This window comes from Lithobates pipiens, unplaced genomic scaffold (assembly GCF_037356315.1).
Source record: "Lithobates pipiens isolate NorthernLeopardFrog02 unplaced genomic scaffold, aLitPip1_a1.2 Scaffold_27, whole genome shotgun sequence".
In the NCBI taxonomy this organism is placed as follows: domain Eukaryota; kingdom Metazoa; phylum Chordata; class Amphibia; order Anura; family Ranidae; genus Lithobates; species Lithobates pipiens.
The window spans coordinates 228,829,082-228,848,149 of record NW_027507788.1 but is presented as its reverse complement, the minus strand read 5'-3'; the positions used below and the strand labels follow the sequence as shown (position 1 = coordinate 228,848,149).

Below are 19,068 nucleotides of genomic sequence, written 5' to 3'. Positions count from 1 at the left end.
AAGAATCCCCCCCTTCACCACGTTCCCTCCCATCGTATATCGCAGCAGACCCCCATACTGGATATAAGAATCCCCCCCTTCACCGCGTTCCCTCCCATCGTATATCACAGCAGACCCCCATACTGGATATAAGAATCCCCCCCTTCACCGCGTTCCCTCCCATCGTATATCACAGCAGACCCCCATACTGGATAGAAGAATCCCCCCCTTCACCGCATTCCCTCCCATCGTATATCACAGCAGACCCCCATACTGGATAGAAGAATCCTCGCCTTCACCGCGTTCCCTCCCATCGTATATCACAGCAGACCCCCATACTGGATAGAAGAATCCCCCCCTTCACCGCGTTCCCTCCCATCGTATATCACAGCAGACCCCCATACTGGATAGAAGAATCCTCCCCTTCACCGCGTTCCTTCCCATCGTATATCACAGCAGACCCCCATACTGGATAGAAGAATCTTCGCCTTCACCGCGTTCCCTCCCATCGTATATCACAGCAGACCCCCATACTGGATAGAAGAATCCCCCCCTTCACCGCGTTCCCTCCCATCGTATATCGCAGCAGACCCCCATACTGGATAGAAGAATCCCCCCCTTCACCGCGTTCCCTCCCATCGTATATCGCAGCAGACCCCCATACTGGATAGAAGAATCCCCCCCTTCACCGCGTTCCCTCCCATCGTATATCGCAGCAGACCGCAGTGTTTATCCCCAAAATAGAAAAAGCTCCAAACGTTTTTGGGCCCCGCAGGGTTATTTCACCATATCACCTTGCGGGGCCCCCAAAACGTTGGCTATTTCTGGCATATGTGACATTTTTCCCAATCAGGGCTCAGCACACCTGGTACGGGGAACAGTGCAAAATCAATAAATCATGCGTTTTCCTGAACGCCATTATGATCACGGGTACCAGTAACTCTTATTGGCACACCCACGCATCAAGCAAACACACGTGCGTTAAGAACCTTGCCAGCACTTTCTTGGCATGTTTCACGCACATAGGGAAGCTCATTGAAATGATTGGGTTGCCCTAAAATGTGACACGCAGGATCACGTAAATAAATAAAAACGCACGTGCGAAGACACACTCCCCCTGGTGTGGATGAGCCCTAAATGTAAAAAATGTACATCCGGAGTGCCGGTGACCAGTTGGGTATTTGCACGGCGCCATTCATTGCGGTCGCTGCGATCGCCCTGCGTTCCGCTTCTAGGAGTCACAAGCTGTAAGGAGTGCTGCAAACATTACATGACAGTCACTCGGGATTTCCCAGAAGAAATATTCTTTCCCTTTTTAATGAATTGAAATTTCCTCTTAGCTTCCTATAACCTTCACCTGCCATCACCTCTTCATATCAGGAAAATTCCCTTCCTGGCCGTATTTTTCCTTCCTACATGTGACAATGTATCAGAGTTATTACTCTAGATTCATTTATCTTCCTACCACAAAGTGATACAAACGTTGATACATCGCTACATTCCATTTGTACATATTGTTGCTTAAACAAAAAACAAATATTTATTATATTGTAGATCACCAATTCTTCGATGTGGTGGCTGCGTTAGTTTTCGTTTTTAGGCTCCATTTACACTTGTGCGATTTGTCATGTGACTTTTTGGACACGAAAGTTGCATGAACACCCCATTCTTGTCAATGGCGCCCGTTCAAATTGGCACGACTTGCAGTTGAACTTTTACACTTTTGATGTGATCCATAGAATGTAAAGTCGGGTCACAATCGCACAAAAAAATCGCATCAAAGTCACACTGGAAATTGTGCGACGGAGATGCGCTAACGTGAAGCGAGCCATCAATCTTTCTTCTATTTTCATCTGGTGATCTGGCCATACATGGTTCAAATCTCCTGCTGAACCAATTAAGATTCAAACCGTACATGGCCAGGCTGAATGGACCAAGTTGATCTATTATCTGCCCGGTTTTACTTGTGATTATTGCTATAGCCACTTTTTTCCCACAAATATTGTTTTCTTTTGGTGGTATTTGATCACTTATTTTTCACTTTTTTTTTTTCACTATAAACAAAAAAAGTCCGACAATTTTGAAAAAATAATACAATCATTTTTACTTTCTGCTATAAAACATCCAATAAAGTGTATAAATAGTCTGGGGCCTGAGGCAGTCCTTGTCCAGGATGAGACGTTTCCATCCTACTGGGCAGCCTAGCTGGAAATCCTATTGGTGTTCATTAAGATCCAATCTGTGGTAGATATGGGGGGGGCTGTTCTGCTAAACTCTCTGAAGCTAAGTGAGGGAGATCACTGTGGATCTGGTCTTGGAGATCACTATAAATCTGGTCTTGGAGATCACTGTGACTCTGGTCTTGGAGACAACTGTAGATCTGGTCTTGGAGATCACCTTGGATCTGGTCTTGGAGACCACTGTGGATCTGTTCTTGGAGATCACTGTGGATCTGGTCTTGGAGAACTCTATGGATCTGGTCTTGGAGACCACTGTAGATCTGGTTTGGAGACTACTGTGGATCTGATCTTGGAGATCACTGGGAATCTGGTCTTGGAGACCACTGTAGATCTGGTCTTGGAGACCACTGTGGATCTGTTCTTGGAGACCACTGTGGATCTGTTCTTGGAGACCACTGTAGATCTGGTCTTGGAGATCACTGTGGATCTGGTCTTGGAGACCACTGTAGATCTGGTTTGGAGACTACTGTGGATCTGATCTTGGAGATCACTGGGAATCTGGTCTTGGAGACCACTGTAGATCTGGTCTTAGAGACCACTGTGGATCTGTTCTTGGAGACCACTGTGGATCTGTTCTTGGAGACCACTGTAGATCTGGTCTTGGAGATCACTGTGGATCTGGTCTTGGAGATCACTATAGATCTGGTTTGGAGACCACTGTGGATCTGATCTTGGAGACCACTGGGAATCTGGTCTTGGAGAACTCTATGGATCTGGTCTTGGAGACCACTGTAGATCTGGTTTGGAGACTACTGTGGATCTGGTCTTGGAGACTACTGTGGATCTGGTCTTGGAGACCACTGTGGATCTGGTCTTGGAGACCACTGTGGATCTGTTCTTGGAGACCACTGTGGATCTGGTCTTGGAGACCACTGTGGATCTGGTCTTGGAGACCACTGTGGATCTGGTCTTGGAGACCACTGTGGATCTGGTCTTGGAGACCACTGTAGATCTGGTCTTGGAGATCACTGTGGATCTGGTCTTGGAGAACTCTATGGATCTGGTCTTGGAGACCACTGTAGATCTGGTTTGGAGACTACTGTGGATCTGATCTTGGAGATCACTGGGAATCTGGTCTTGGAGACCACTGGGAATCTGGTCTTGGAGACCACTGTAGATCTGGTCTTAGAGACCACTGTAGATCTGGTCTTGGAGATCACTATAGATCTGGTTTGGAGACCACTGTGGATCTGGTCTTGGAGACCACTGTGGATCTGGTCTTGGAGACCACTGTGGATCTGTTCTTGGAGACCACTGTGGATCTGTTCTTGGAGACCACTGTGGATCTGTTCTTGGAGACCACTGTGGATCTGGTCTTGGAGACCACTGTGGATCTGGTCTTGGAGACCACTGTGGATCTGGTCTTGGAGACCACTGTGGATCTGGTCTTGGAGATCACTGTGAATCTGGTCTTGAAATCTGGTCTTGGAGATCAGTGTGGATCTGGTCTTGGAGATCACTGTGAATCTGGTCTTGAAGATCAATGTGAAATCTGGTCTTGGAGATCATTGTGAATCTGGTCTTGAAGATCAATGTGAAATCTGGTCTTAGAGATCAGTGTGGATCTGGTCTTGGAGATCACTGTGAATCTGGTCTTGAAGATCAATGTGAAATCTGGTCTTGGAGATCACTGTGAATCTGGTCTTGAAATCTGGTCTTGGAGATCAGTGTGGATCTGGTCTTGGAGATCACTGTGAATCTGGTCTTGAAGATCAATGTGAAATCTGGTCTTGGAGATCAGTGTGGATCTGGTCTTGGAAACTCATGGTGATATTGTGTCTGATATTGGAGGAAGGCATCCAAAATCCAGGGACATTGTGAGTATAGACCTAAGGGAAGATTCTAGTGACTATTGACCTAGGATATCTTTACTATTGCTTGCCTGGCCCGGGGCATTACTGAAGGTGTCCCGGTGCTGCCCATTTTTTGGGCTCTTGTCAGAGAGACCCTTCAGAGAAGTAGTATAAGCCCTTGTATACACGGTCGGAGAATCCGTCGGAATGTGTCCTATCGGACCGTGTTGTCGGATAATCCGACTGTGTGTGGTATGCATCGGACTGTTTCCGTCGGAATATCCATCGGACCAAATTTTCCAACTTGCTGGAAATATTTTCCGACAAACTGGTCCGATCGGACATACTCCGATCATGTGTAGAGAATTCCGATCGGACAAAGTGCCACGCATGCTCAGATCCAATTCCTACACCAAAGCTATTGGCTACTAGCCTGAACGTAGTCCCGTCGTAACGAAATTACGTCATCAAGTTCTGAAAGATCGGATTTTTCAACAACTTTGTCCGACCGTGTGTATGCAACAGTTTCGGACAAGATCCGACGGACAAGATCCGACGGACAAAGTCCGACGAATTTGGTTGTCGAAATGTCCGACCGTGTGTACAAGGGCTTACAGTGGTGAGTGTCCTTGATTGCTCTATGTTCATGGAGTATCCCATAGCTCCCTACACCCTATCCAAGTTAATCAGCAATACATTTTAATAAAGCCAACCCCGGGCCCTAGACTATGGGTAGGCAACCTCAGGATTGGTAGTTTTCTCACAGCTGGAGTGCCAAGGTTGCCTATCCCTGCCCTAGACTGTTCATTGAGCCAGAAGAGTGCCTGGCTGCCATTGCACCTGTTTGGGAGATGACCCAGGGACAAATTGTGGCCCTTGCAGGGGTGAGGGCCACGTTTCCATATGTATATGAGACACTATTCAGCTTCTCTTCATAGTTTCACCCATGAATCGTATTGTACACTCCCCAAATGGGTCCCCCATGATCTCATCAGTATAAAGACATTGGGAAATCCTCTCTGTATAAAGGATAATCATATTACTACAATGCTGTAGGTGAGATTGTCTGAGTATGAATGATGATCCTCCTTATACATCCCCCCCAGTCATTGCCCAATTATATAAGCTTGGATAAGTTTGGATTGTACCGGCTGACTCGCCCTCCATCCCACCAATATACAATATAAAGTCTTTCTGTTTGAATTTTTTTGAAACTCTCAATAGAAATCTCTTCCAGGAATCCGTATTTCAGATCTGAGGGTGTTTTCCAGGTAATTTGATGAAAGCACAGATCCTTTTCATCCCCATAAATCACTCGTCCTCCACACAATAATTACAGGAGGATTACCTCTTCTACAGAAAGAGAATAATTAGGCCGTAGCAGATATTTTATCGCATAGATGAATCATGTGACCGTTATCACCGCAGGTATTTATATTGTCTCTTCTATAGGTGAGTCACTTCAGGAGCCGAACAGCAACCGAGGAGGGGTCACCAGAGACTATGAAGATGTGGTGTGTACTGTCTGTGCTCCTCTGTGTCCTATGGAGTCATCTCTGCGACTGCGATAGAGGAGTCCAGGGAGATGGATGTCGCACTCAGCACAACAGCTGCTGCATCCTGTGTAACCCAGGTGAGAGGTGGGGGGGGCTCAGCCTCTATATAGGTGTCTGTATATGTCCTGTGTATCCCAGGTGAGAGGTGGGGGGGGCTCATCCGCTATATAGGTGTCTGTATATGTCTTGTGTATCCCAGGTGAGAGGTGGGGGGGCTCAGCCTCTATATAGGTGTCTGTATATGTCCTGTGTATCCCAGGTGAGAGGTGGGTGGGGCTCATCCTCTATATAGGTGTCTGTATATGTCCTGTGTATCCCAGGTGAGAGGTGGGTGGGGCTCATCCTCTATATAGGTGTCTGTATATGTCCTGTGTATCCCAGGTGAGAGGTGGGTGGGGCTCATCCGCTATATAGGTGTCTGTATATGTCCTGTGTAACCCAGGTGAGAGGTGGGTGGGGCTCATCCTCTATATAGGTGTCTGTATATGTCCTGTGTAACCCAGGTGAGAGGTGGGTGGGGCTCATCCTCTATATAGGTGTCTGTATATGTCCTGTGTAACCCAGGTGAGAGGTGGGTGGGGCTCATCCTCTATATAGGTGTCTGTCTATGTCCTGTGTAACCCAGGTGAGAGGTGGGTGGGGCTCATCCTCTATATAGGTGTCTGTCTATGTCCTGTGTAACCCAGGTGAGAGGTGGGTGGGCCTCATCCTCTATATAGGTGTCTGTATATGTCCTGTGTAACCCAGGTGAGAGGTGGGTGGGGCTCATCCTCTATATAGGTGTCTGTATATGTCCTGTGTATCCCAGGTGAGAGGTGGATGGGGCTCATCCGCTATATAGGTATCTGTCTATGTCCTGTGTAACCCAGGTGAGAGGTAGGTGGGGCTCATCCGCTATATAGGTGTCTGTATATGTCCTGTGTAACCCAGGTGAGAGGTGGGTGGGGCTCATCCTCTATATAGGTGTCTGTATATGTCCTGTGTAACCCAGGTGAGAGGTGGGTGGGGCTCATCCTCTATACAGGTGTCTGTCTATGTCCTGTGTAACCCAGGTGAGAGGTGGGTGGGGCTCATCCTCTATATAGGTTACATAGTTACATAGTTAGTCAGGTTGAAAAAAGACACAAGTCCATCCAGTTCAACCAAAAAAAATAAAAAAAATAAAATAAAATATACTATACACATATATACACATATATATACATATATATATATATATATATATATATATATATACATACACACATACATACATATACATACATATACATATATATATATATATATACATATATACACATATACATACATATATATATACATATACACATACATATACACACACACATACACACATACATATACCAGCCCATATACCCAATTCTATACCCACAGTTGATCCAGAGGAAGGCAAAAAACCCCAGCAGAGCCATCATCCAATTTGCTAAAGCAGGGGAAAAAATTCCTTCCTGATCCCCCGAGAGGCAATCGGATTTTCCCCGGATCAACTTTACCTATAAATTTTAGTACCCAGTTATATTACGTACACTTAGGAAATAATCCAGGCCTTTCTTAAAGCAATCCACTGAGCTGGCCATAACCACCTCTGCAGGGAGTCTATTCCACATTTTCACAGCTCTTACTGTGAAGAAACCTTTCCGTATTTGGAGATGAAATCTCTTCTCCTCTAGACGTAAAGAGTGCCCCCTTGTCCTCTTTGTTGACTTTAAAGTGAATAACTCGACACCAAGTTCCCTATATGGACCCCTTATATATTTGTACATGTTTATCAAATCCCCCCTTAATCTCCTCTTATCAAGAGAATAAATTCAGTTCCTCTAATCTTTCCTCATAGCTGAGCTCCTCCATGCCTCTTATCAGTTTGGTTGCCCTTCTCTGCACTTTCTCCAGTTCCCCGATAACCTTTTTGAGAACTGGTGCCCAAAACTGAACTGCATATTCCAGGTGAGGTCTTACTAATGATTTGAACAGGGGGGCAAAATGATATCTCTCTCTCTGGAGTCCATACCTCTCTTAATACAAGAAAGGACTTTGCTCGCTTTGGAAACCGCAGCTTGGCATTGCATGCTATTATTGAGCTTATGATCTACCAAAACCCCCAGATCCTTCTTCACTATGGATTCCCCCAATATTTATACAATATTTATTGTCAGGTGTCTGTCTATGTCCTGTGTAACCCAGGTGAGAGGTGGGTGGGCCTCATCCTCTATATAGGTGTCTGTATATGTCCTGTGTAACCCAGGTGAGAGGTGGGTGGGCCTCATCCTCTATATAGGTGTCTGTATATGTCCTGTGTAACCCAGGTGAGAGGTGGGTGGGGCTCATCCTCTATATAGGTGTCTGTATATGTCCTGTGTATCCCAGGTGAGAGGTGGGTGGGGCTCATCCGCTATATAGGTGTCTGTATATGTCCTGTGTAACCCAGGTGAGAGGTGGGTGGGGCTCATCCTCTATACAGGTGTCTGTCTATGTCCTGTGTAACCCAGGTGAGAGGTGGGTGGGGCTCATCCTCTATACAGGTGTCTGTCTATGTCCTGTGTAACCCAGGTGAGAGGTGGATGGGGCTCATCCGCTATATAGGTATCTGTCTATGTCCTGTGTAACCCAGGTGAGAGGTGGGTGGGGCTCATCCTCTATATAGGTGTCTGTCTATGTCCTGTGTATCCCAGGTAAGAGGTGGGTGGGGCTCATCCTCTATACAGGTGTCTGTATATGTCCTGTGTATCCCAGGTGAGAGGTAGGTGGGGCTAATTCTCTATATAGTTGTCTGTATATGTCCTGTGTATCCCAGGTGAGAGGTGGGTGGGGCTCATTCTCTATATAGTTGTCTGTATATGTCCTGTGTATCCCAGGTGAGAGGTAGGTGGGGCTCATCCTCTATATAGGTGTCTGTATATGTCCTGTGTATCCCAGGTGAGAGGTGGGTGGGGCTCATCCTCTATATAGGTGTCTGTCTATGTCCTGTGTAACCCAGGTGAGAGGTAGGTGGGGCTCATCCTCTATATAGGTGTCTGTCTATGTCCTGTGTAACCCAGGTGAGAGGTGGGTGGGGCTCATCCTCTATATAGGTGTCTGTATATGTCCTGTGTATCCCAGGTGAGAGGTGGGTGGGGCTCATCCTCTATATAGGTGTCTGTCTATGTCCTGTGTAACCCAGGTGAGAGGTAGGTGGGGCTCATCCTCTATATAGGTGTCTGTCTATGTCCTGTGTAACCCAGGTGAGAGGTGGGTGGGGCTCATCCTCTATATAGGTGTCTGTATATGTCCTGTGTATCCCAGGTGAGAGGTAGGTGGGGCTCATCCTCTATATAGGTGTCTGTCTATGTCCTGTGTAACCCAGGTGAGAGGTAGGTGGGGCTCATCCTCTATACAGGTGTCTGTCTTCATTCTGTATAACCTAGGTGAGAGGTAGGTGGGGCTCATCCTCTATACAGGTGTTTTTCTGTATAGCTTCAATTGGATGCATTACTACTTGCTTCGTTTTAACTGATGACATATTGGGACCAGCTCCCAACCATGTGATCACTGTGGCAGCCAATCACAGTGGTCATGTGTTCAGCTGATCCTTCCTGCCTCTCAAGTGTACAGACTCTTTTAAAGGGATATAATCCTATATGGAGTTGTGCTAATAATATTATACAAATCAATACACCAAAACAAAAAGTTGTCAGAAACCACGAATCAGACTGAGACAAAAGTACAGTTAAATCTCACTTGTTTAATAATAATAAAAAAAAGGTAAACAGAGTAAACGTAGTCAAAACATAGCCAGAGTTCAGGAACCGGAACAGATAGCCAGACAAGCCAAAACATCAGGGAGCCAGAGAGGAGCGTAGTAGAACAGCAAGCAGGATCTGGAGCCAGAAGGAATGTTTAAACACAGGAGAGCATCTCTAGAGATGTGACCAAGGTGAAGGCAGAGATCCTCTGGACTGGACGGCTTAAGTAGGCAGGACTAACGAGCAGGATATCATCAACAGGTGAGTCACTGTGGAGAGAGATAGGAGCTGGCAATTAGCCGACAGCTGAGCGGCCAGCTCAGAGAGGGAAGGGCTGAGCCCAGCCCTGACAAAGGTGATTTAATAAAGTCGAAAGGTAATGAAATAATCAATATTTATTGTCAGTATGAACACCATCCGCCACCTTGAAGTGTGTGATCCAGTAGATTCCACCACCATAGACAAAGCACTCGCTATTACGGAAGGTCAGTGACACTTGTGGCTATATACCCAGCCAGGACCTTTAAGTACCATCCGACGATCCTCTGACGACATGCAAACCAACCATGCAGGAGGCGTTGTCAAATGTATTCCCCCGAATACAAAAGGCTCCCCGTAGTATAAAATCCTTAAAATATTATTACAAATGCTTAATTAATTGCACTTACATCGAAGACTGTAAATGAATGCCTTTAAAAACAATTGCGCCGGCCGGCAGGATAGCAGCAGCCCGTCTCTCTGGGACTCGTGGACCGCAATGACGTCAGCACGTCGCTCCACCCTATGCATTTCGTCATATAGGGACGTCGTCCGTGACGGAGGCGTTATAAAGGGATGTTGGAAATGGGCGGGAAGGGGTTAAATAAAGCTATTGATGAACGGACCGCTGTGCTCTGTATGGTTCCGCCTTCCTGCCCCGGTTTTATGGCTCGCTGTGGGCGTGTCTACTCATTACATACCTAATTGGCTGCAATCAGGCCATACTCCCATTGGCTGGTCAAAAATCCGCCCAATGTGAAACGTGGCTGGGGGCCGCCCCTAGAAATGGATTGCAATGTTATGCTCGCCCCTTATCGGTTTGTCGGTGGCGGTTTATTGAAAGATTTTTGTTTTGATGTGATGGTCCTTGCGGGGTTGTGTGACGCAGTTTACACTTTTCATGTCTTCCTGTCTGCAGGTTATTTCTTAAACAAAAAATGTGGGCAGTGTAGGCCCTGTCCATCCAACGGCTACATGGATCACCCGAATGCCGAACCAAACTGCAAGAAGTGTCAGAAATGTGAAGGTAGGTGGGAAGGGGCGGGGAGGGTGGGGGTGGGGGTATATTTTGGTTGTCTATCCGCATTGTTACATAGTAGGTGAGGTTGAAGAAAGACACAAGTCCATCAAGTCCAACCTATGTGTGTGATTATATGTCAGTATTACATTGTATATCATGTATGTTGTGGTCATTCATGTGCTTTTCTAATAGTTTCTTGGAACTATCAATGCCCCCCGCTGAGACCACCGCCTGTGGAAGGGAATTCCACATCCTTGCCTCTTACAGTAAAGAACCCTCTACATAGTTTAAGGTTAAACCTCTTTTCTTCTCATTTTAATGAGTGGCCACGAGTCTTGTTAAACTCCCTTCTGAGAAAAAGTTTTCTCCCTATTTTGGGGTCACCAGTCCGGTATTTATATGTTGTGGGGTCACCAGTCCAGTGTTTATATATTGTGGGGTCACCAGTCCGGTATTTATATATTGTGGGGTCACCAGTCCGGTATTTATATATTGTGGGGTCACCAGTCCGGTATTTATATATTGTGGGGTCACCAGTCCGGTATTTATATATTGTGGGGTTACCAGTCCGGTATTTATACATTGTGGGGTCACCAGTCCGGTATTTATATATTGTGGGGGTCACCAGTCCGGTATTTATATATTGTGGGGTCACCAGTCCAGTATTTATATATTGTGGGGTCACCAGTCCAGTATTTATATATTGTGGGGTCACCAGTCCGGTATTTATATATTGTGGGGTCACCAGTCCGGTATTTATATATTGTGGGGTCACCAGTCCGGTATTTATATATTGTGGGGTCACCAGTCCGGTATTTGTATATTGTGGGGTCACCAGTCCGGTATTTATATATGGTGGGGTCACCAGTCCGGTATTTATATAATGAAATCATATCCCCTCTCAGGCGTCTCTTCTCCAGAGAGAATAAGTTCAGAGCTCACAACCTTTCCTCATATCTAATATCCTCCAGACCCTTTATTAGCTTTGTTGCCCTTCTTTGTAGTCGCCCCATTTCCAGTACATCCTTCCTGAGGACCGGTGCCCAGAACTGGACAGTATACTCCAGGTGCGGCCGGACCAGAGTCTTGTAGAGGGGAGAATTATCCTTTTATCTCTGGAGTTGATCCCTTTTTAACGCCAATATTCTGTTTGCTTTGTTAGCAGCAGCTTGGCATTGCTGAGCCCATCATCTACTAGGACCCCCAGGTCCTTCTCCACCCTACATCCCCCCAGAGGTTCTCCCCCCCCCCAGGTCCTCCTCCATCCTACATCCCCCCAGAGGTTCCCCTCCCCCCAGTCTATAGATTGCATTCAGATTTTTGCCACCCAAATACATTATTTTATATTGGTGTTTATATTTATATGTTGTTTATATTGTCTATAAAGCAGTGATGGCGAACGTCGGCACCCCAGATGTTTTGGAACTACATTTCCCATGATGCTCAATTACACTGCAGAGTGGATGAGCATCATGGCAAATGTAGTTCCAAAACATTTGGGGTGCCAAGGTTCACCATCACATATATATATATATATATATATATATATATATATATATATATAAAGTATTGTGTGACAATTTGAATGTCCCCTCCTATGGTAACTGATAACTGACTGTCTACTGATCCCAGAGTGTGCACAACAGTGTCAGATAACAGAGCCCTATAGAGAGACTTGCCTCTGAACCAAAGGGCTTTGGAAAGGTTTGTCCACACTTGTGGTTGGGGGGTGAAAACAGGTGATGAAGCCACCTTTTACCGCCCCTCCTCCCCCAAAACTGCAAAGATAACCAGACACGACTGCGTCAGAAATGATCCAATCTGTCACATTGAGCAGCCACCAAATGCAACCTATTCAAGCGAATGGGGCCATGATTTGCATTGCAGTGGTGTGGCGTTTACAGGGTTAAAATAGGCGGCGAGGAATCAACATATTGCCTCCTCACCACCTGGCAAACACCTCTGAGAAGAGGCAGTTTGAGAAGTTCCAGCAGAAGATCGGTGAGTCTTCTCTGGGTTTTGTACGTCCGGATTGGGGCTGGAAACTTCAAGACTTCAAAGAGCATTGGGAGGGATGGAGCCTTTTGTCCGGGCTTTCCAGAAGTTCTGCAGGTTCTGTGTGTGTCCGGGTGCACACACTCATTATAAGGCCTGGGATATGCTACCTCAGCTCCCGTGGCTGGTGACCCTCCCGGCTGCCCGCCCCCCCGGCCCCCCATCCACTGCTGGTCTCTAGGTATGATTGGACACATACATCCCCATCTTTTCTTCTTCTTTCTTCTATATTTAGATGGATTTATTATAACTCCCCCTATATTACTGTCAATTTGAATTCTAAGTATCATTGTTATAGACTCCTGCCTTTCTCCTGCTCCTGATGAGTGGCATTCAGCCACGAAACGCGTAGAGATTTTAGATGCCACTCTTAATACAATTCAAGATTACCATCCTAGTAATATTACATATGCAAGGCTTATTGGAATGTACCAATTTAATTCATATTTTTATAAATTTTACCATGGAGATACATGTCAATGAGTCTGGTTTTTATCTCTGCCTACAATATGAACTTACATGTTACTATGTTATTACCATGTTTTCCATCTGTATGTAATAAACTCTACTTAATCTATATATTTACCTTTGCAGCATGCTATTATGTAACATGTGTGGTTCTTATTAATTCTGTATTATCCACCAGACACACCCTGTGTGTTATCTCCTTGGCTGCATGATTCATATAAAGTCACACATTCTCCTTATTATTTTCTTCATGTTTGTTTTAAAAAAAAAAAGAAAAAAAAAAAAGAAAAAAAAAAAAGAGAGGGTTTAGTAACCTTTTAAATGCTTTGTATCAGAATCACAATTTTAGTGTCTTTTTTTAAATGGGACAAATAATTTAAATTGATACTTTTTATATACAATAACATGTTTTAAATGAGCGCTGACCATGCCGACCAATGTAGAAACAAGAGTTTTCTCTTTTTATTGTTGCTTTTTTATGGATTGTATATTAAAAAAAATAAAAAATAAAATAAAACAATCCGTGTGTTACATTGTAATCTTAAATGATGACAAAGTTATTACTGAATCAACAGCCCCATAGCAGAAATGCAGAAATTGTGGTCAGTACAGGAGGGGGGGGGGGGGACGGGTTAAACCCGAACGAGTCCTGATGACTTCCTTGTTTTTCCCTCGATGTGTTTATTCCACGCCGAGTACAAGAATTCCCAACATTTCCTCGGTTGGAGGAAGTCATCTGAAGTTTATAAACAGAACATTCTTGGATTTTCCCACACTTCAGATAATAGAATTTATAAACATATACAACTGTCCCGCGATCTCGTTATCCTGTTTTCTATAATTTGCGGAGTGAGCAGTTTTACTTATTTTTTTTTTATTTTTTTATTTTTTCTTCTTTTTTGGGGGGGGGGGGGGGTAGAAATCGTCCCCTGAGGGAAATATGGAGACAGCCAACCCTTCTAACTCTATCGTGCTCAAGCTGACTGCAGCCATATTAGCGCACTTGCGACAGACACAATTGAGTTCTGTTGGCGATACCGTTTTATTTTTATTTGCACTAATAATGTACAATTTTCCAGGACAAGCATTCGGGGTGTACCCCCCCCCCCCGCGTTTCAAGGTCCACAAATCCCAGTTGCCTGTTTGACACGCTGACCCCCTCCAATACTTTGGGTTGCTGGCCTGGGAAAAACAATGCTAATCAATAGTTCGGATTTTATTGATCAGCTTCACAACTGCCTGATCACATCCAAGCACCCCCAGAAATGTGCACCCCCCCCCGACATAACAAAAATATTACATAGGGAACTTTTTGTCCCCTATGGTCAATCACTGGGTGAAAGTAAAGACTGTATAAAGAAAACGAATGCAGCCACCACATCCAGTGATTGGTAAGCAGCAGTATACACAATTTATTTTTTGGGGGGGTTTAGCTGCACTTTATCTGCTTGCCTAGAGTTCAGCTGTAAGGGGAAGGAGCCGCTCTGTACACTCCGCACGAGGAATGGAGAAGTGAGGTTTATCGTTCTCAGGAAGAGACTAATTTTAGGTATCTGAAGTGACCAGTATGTGAGAGAACTTCCATTTCTAAAACAGAAGTTGGTTGATGATTTCCTCTTCCCGCCCCCCATGTCTGTATCTGACCTTCAGATCTGCAGTGTCATTGTATCCAATGTAATGTCATCTGCAGTGTCATTGTATCCAATGTAATATCTGCAGTGTCATTGTATCCAATGTAATGTCATCTGCAGTGTCATTGTATACAATGTAATATCTGCAGTGTCATTGTATCCAATGTAATATCATCTGCAGTGTCATTGTATACAATGTAATATCATCTGCAGTGTCATTGTATACAATGTAATATCATCTGCAGTGTCATTGTATACAATGTAATGTCATCTGCAGTGTCATTGTATCCAATGTAATATCATCTGCAGTGTCATTGTATCCAATGTAATGTCATCTGCAGTGTCATTGTATACAATGTAATGTCATCTGCAGTGTCATTGTATCCAATGTAATGTCATCTGCAGTGTCATTGTAACCAATGTAATGTCATCTACAGTGCCATTGTATCCAATGTAATATCATCCGCAGTGTCATTGTATCCAATGTAATATCATCTACAGTGCCATTGTATCCAATGTAATGTCATCTGCAGTGTCATTGTATCCAATGTAATATCATCCGCAGTGTCATTGTATCCAATGTAATATCATCTGCAGTGTCATTGTATACAATGTAATGTCATCTGCAGTGTCATTGTATACAATGTAATGTCATCTGCAGTGTCATTGTATACAATGTAATGTCATCTGCAGTGTCATTGTATCCAATGTAATATCATCTACAGTGTCATTGTATCCAATGTAATGTCATCTGCAGTGTCATTGTATCCAATGTAATGTCATCTGCAGTGTCATTGTATCCAATGTAATGTCATCTGCAGTGTCATTGTATACAATGTAATGTCATCTGCAGTGTCATTGTATCCAATGTAATATCATCCGCAGTGTCATTGTATCCAATGTAATATCATCCGCAGTGTCATTGTATCCAATGTAATGTCATCTGCAGTGTCATTGTATACAATGTAATGTCATCTGCAGTGTCATTGTATACAATGTAATGTCATCTACAGTGTCATTGTATACAATGTAATGTCATCTGCAGTGTCATTGTATACAATGTAATGTCATCTGCAGTGTCATTGTATACAATGTAATATCATCTGCAGTGTCATTGTATACAATGTAATATCATCTGCAGTGTCATTGTATCCAATGTAATATCATCTACAGTGTCATTGTATCCAATGTAATGTCATCTGCAGTGTCATTGTATACAATGTAATATCATCTGCAGTGTCATTGTATCCAATGTAATATCATCTGCAGTGTCATTGTATCCAATGTAATATCATCCGCAGTGTCATTGTATCCAATGTAATATCATCTGCAGTGTCATTGTATACAATGTAATATCATCTGCAGTGTCATTGTATCCAATGTAATATCATCTGCAGTGTCATTGTAACCAATGTAATGTCATCTGCAGTGTCATTGTATCCAATGTAATATCATCTGCAGTGTCATTGTAACCAATGTAATGTCATCTGCAGTGTCATTGTATCCAATGTAATATCATCTGCAGTGTCATTGTATACAATGTAATGTCATCTGCAGTGTCATTGTATACAATGTAATGTCATCTGCAGTGTCATTGTATACAATGTAATATCATCTGCAGTGTCATTGTATCCAATGTAATGTCATCTGCAGTGTCATTGTATACAATGTAATGTCATCTGCAGTGTCATCCTTCATGATATGGCCGGGGGACTCTCCGTATATGATGGGGGGAGGGGCGTAGACACGTGCGATCCGTTACCAATCGAAATTCAGAAAAACTTACCAATCACAATAGTAATGAATTCCAATGAATCCGAAATACATTTTAACAAAATGAAATAATGTAACAAAATAAAGAATTCTACAAATTGAAATTGGAAGAACGAATCCGAATGGGAAATGGAAATACGTTGCAATAAATACAGTAAGGCCGGGATAGGCAACCTTTTGGTTAATTCTATGCAAGCCATGACACACAATGTACCTCTTTATGGAAAGGAAAATGGGGGAAATCTTATGAGTTTATGAAAAGCAATAAAAAATAAATAATAAAAAAAATTATCAGGCATCAGCTGTATATGGTAAGCAGTCCTAACACATCTTTATATCATAGAGGTTTGGTTGGATGTTGGTGCTGCGAGACGGAACCCACCCCCACCCCCACCCCCACCTTCTCATCCTCTCTGTATTCCCACTCTTCCCTCCATTTTTCCCTGACACCTTTTACCTTTTATCTTTCTATAATCCACGCGTTTCAGCTCCTCTTTTTCCCTCTCTCACCCCTTCCTCCTTTTTTTTCCCCTCTCGAATCGTCAAGAACCTCCTTACCCCCAACTCCCTACCCCCAACTTCCAACTCCCTACCGCCAACTCCCTACCGCCAACTCCCTACCCTCAACTTCCAACCTCCAACCTCCAACTTCCAACCCCCTACCCCCTACTTACAACCCCCAACTCTAGATCCTCTAAGTTTATTTCATCCGTGGTGGTGACCTCTGAGGAGGCCACGTCTGGCAAAGATGAAAGAAGGTGCTTCCTTGCCTGACCCACAGGCATCTTCTCTGATGGAGTGATGTCATCACCTCTACTGTGCCTGTGAAGAGCGACCTACCGTACCCTCAGGGGCTGACTTTACCAAGGGGATAAGGGCGGGGATATGATCTCATAAACAGGAACCTCCATGTATCATATCTGTGACTCTTCAAACTTCCACCACGGGGGGTCACTGACTGTTATTTACTTTCTTTTTAAAGGAATTTTCGAATACAGGTCAAACTGCGGCGCTACAAAGAACGCGTTGTGTAAATGTATCGCCGGCAAGAAGTGCGCTGATGAAAAATGCAGCCAGTGTGAAGACAACGCGTGTCCGGCCGGGACGCAGCTTAAAGGAGAAGGTAAGATGTCTACATGAGGGGGGGCATAGAGGAGGACAGTGTGCCCAGTCCCTCCACTGACCAGAGAACCTACGGGCTGAAAAAATAAAAAAACCTGACAGTTCTCTACACCGTGCTAAACATGACCCCCCCCCAACTTCTCTACACCGTGCTAAACATGACCCCCCCCACCCCAACATCTCTACACCGTGCTAAACATGACCCCCCAACTTCTCTACACCGTGCTAAACATGACCTCCCCCACCCCAACTTCTCTACACCGTGCTAAACATGACCCTCCCCAACTTCTCTACACCGTGCTAAACATGACCCCCCCCACCCCAACATCTCTACACCGTGCTAAACATGACCCCCCAACTTCTCTACACCGTGCTAAACATGACCTCCCCCACCCCAACTTCTCTACACCGTGCTAAACATGACCCTCCCCCCACCCCAACTTCTCTACACCGTGCTAAACATGACCCCCCCCACCCCAACTTCTCTACACCGTGCTAAACATGACCTCCCCCCAACTTCTCTACACCGTGCTAAACATGACTCCCCCAACTTCTCTACACCGTGCTAAACATGACCCCCCCACCCCAACTTCTCTACACCGTGCTAAACATGACCCCCCCACCCCAACTTCTCTACACCGTGCTAAACATGACCCCCCCACCCCAACTTCTCTACACCGTGCTAAACATGACCCCCCCCACCCCAACTTCTCTACACCGTGCTAAACATGACCCCCCCACCCCAACTTCTCTACACCGTGCTAAACATGACCCCCCCACCCCAACTTCTCTACACCGTGCTAAACATGACCCCCCCACCCCAACTTCTCTACACCGTGCTAAACATGACCCCCCCACCCCAACTTCTCTACACCGTGCTAAACATGACCCCCCCCCACCCCAACTTCTCTACACCGTGCTAAACATGACCCCCCCACCCCAACTTCTCTACACCGTGCTAAACATGACCCCCCCACCCCAACTTCTCTACACCGTGCTAAACATGACCCCCCCACTGTGCTAAACATGACCCTGGCCTGACTTCTCTGAGATGTGTTGCTGTTTTCTATTGTGAATAAAATATGAGATTTGCAGATAATTGCTTTCTGTTTTTGTGTAGATTTTATGTGATCTGACTGATGATCAGGACTCTCTCTGTTTCTAATATATGTGGGGTGATGGATGGGCCGGAGCTCAGGGCTGTGGGATCCTGCTGCTGGGTGAAAAGGCTGATTGATGACGGAACACTAAATGGATAGAAGATCTGCCTGTTAGCCCTTGTACACACGGTCGGACATTTCGACCGTCGGATTGTGTCCGAAACTGTTGCATAAACACGGTCAGACAAAGTTGTCGAAAAATCCGATCATTCAGAACGTGATGACGTTATTTCGTTATGATGGGACTACATTCAGGCTAGTAGCCAATGGCT

General features: G+C 44.9%; 1 protein-coding gene across 4 annotated transcripts in view; it reads left to right on the top strand.

Moving 5' to 3' along the window:
• Nucleotides 1–19,068, top strand: part of TNFRSF9 (TNF receptor superfamily member 9) — a 45,375-nt gene that overhangs the window by 11,394 nt on the left and 14,913 nt on the right. For 3 of the 4 annotated variants that reach the window (XM_077458360.1, XM_077458361.1, XM_077458359.1), the window contains 3 exons: nucleotides 5,465–5,645; nucleotides 10,486–10,593; nucleotides 17,497–17,637. In XM_077458360.1, the coding sequence (XP_077314486.1) occupies nucleotides 5,516–5,645; nucleotides 10,486–10,593; nucleotides 17,497–17,637 (379 nt within the window). In that variant the 5' untranslated portion in view covers nucleotides 5,465–5,515. Of the gene's footprint in view, nucleotides 1–4,983; nucleotides 5,069–5,464; nucleotides 5,646–10,485; nucleotides 10,594–17,496; nucleotides 17,638–19,068 lie in introns of those variants that run through there. The other variant, XM_077458363.1, reaches the window with a different exon arrangement.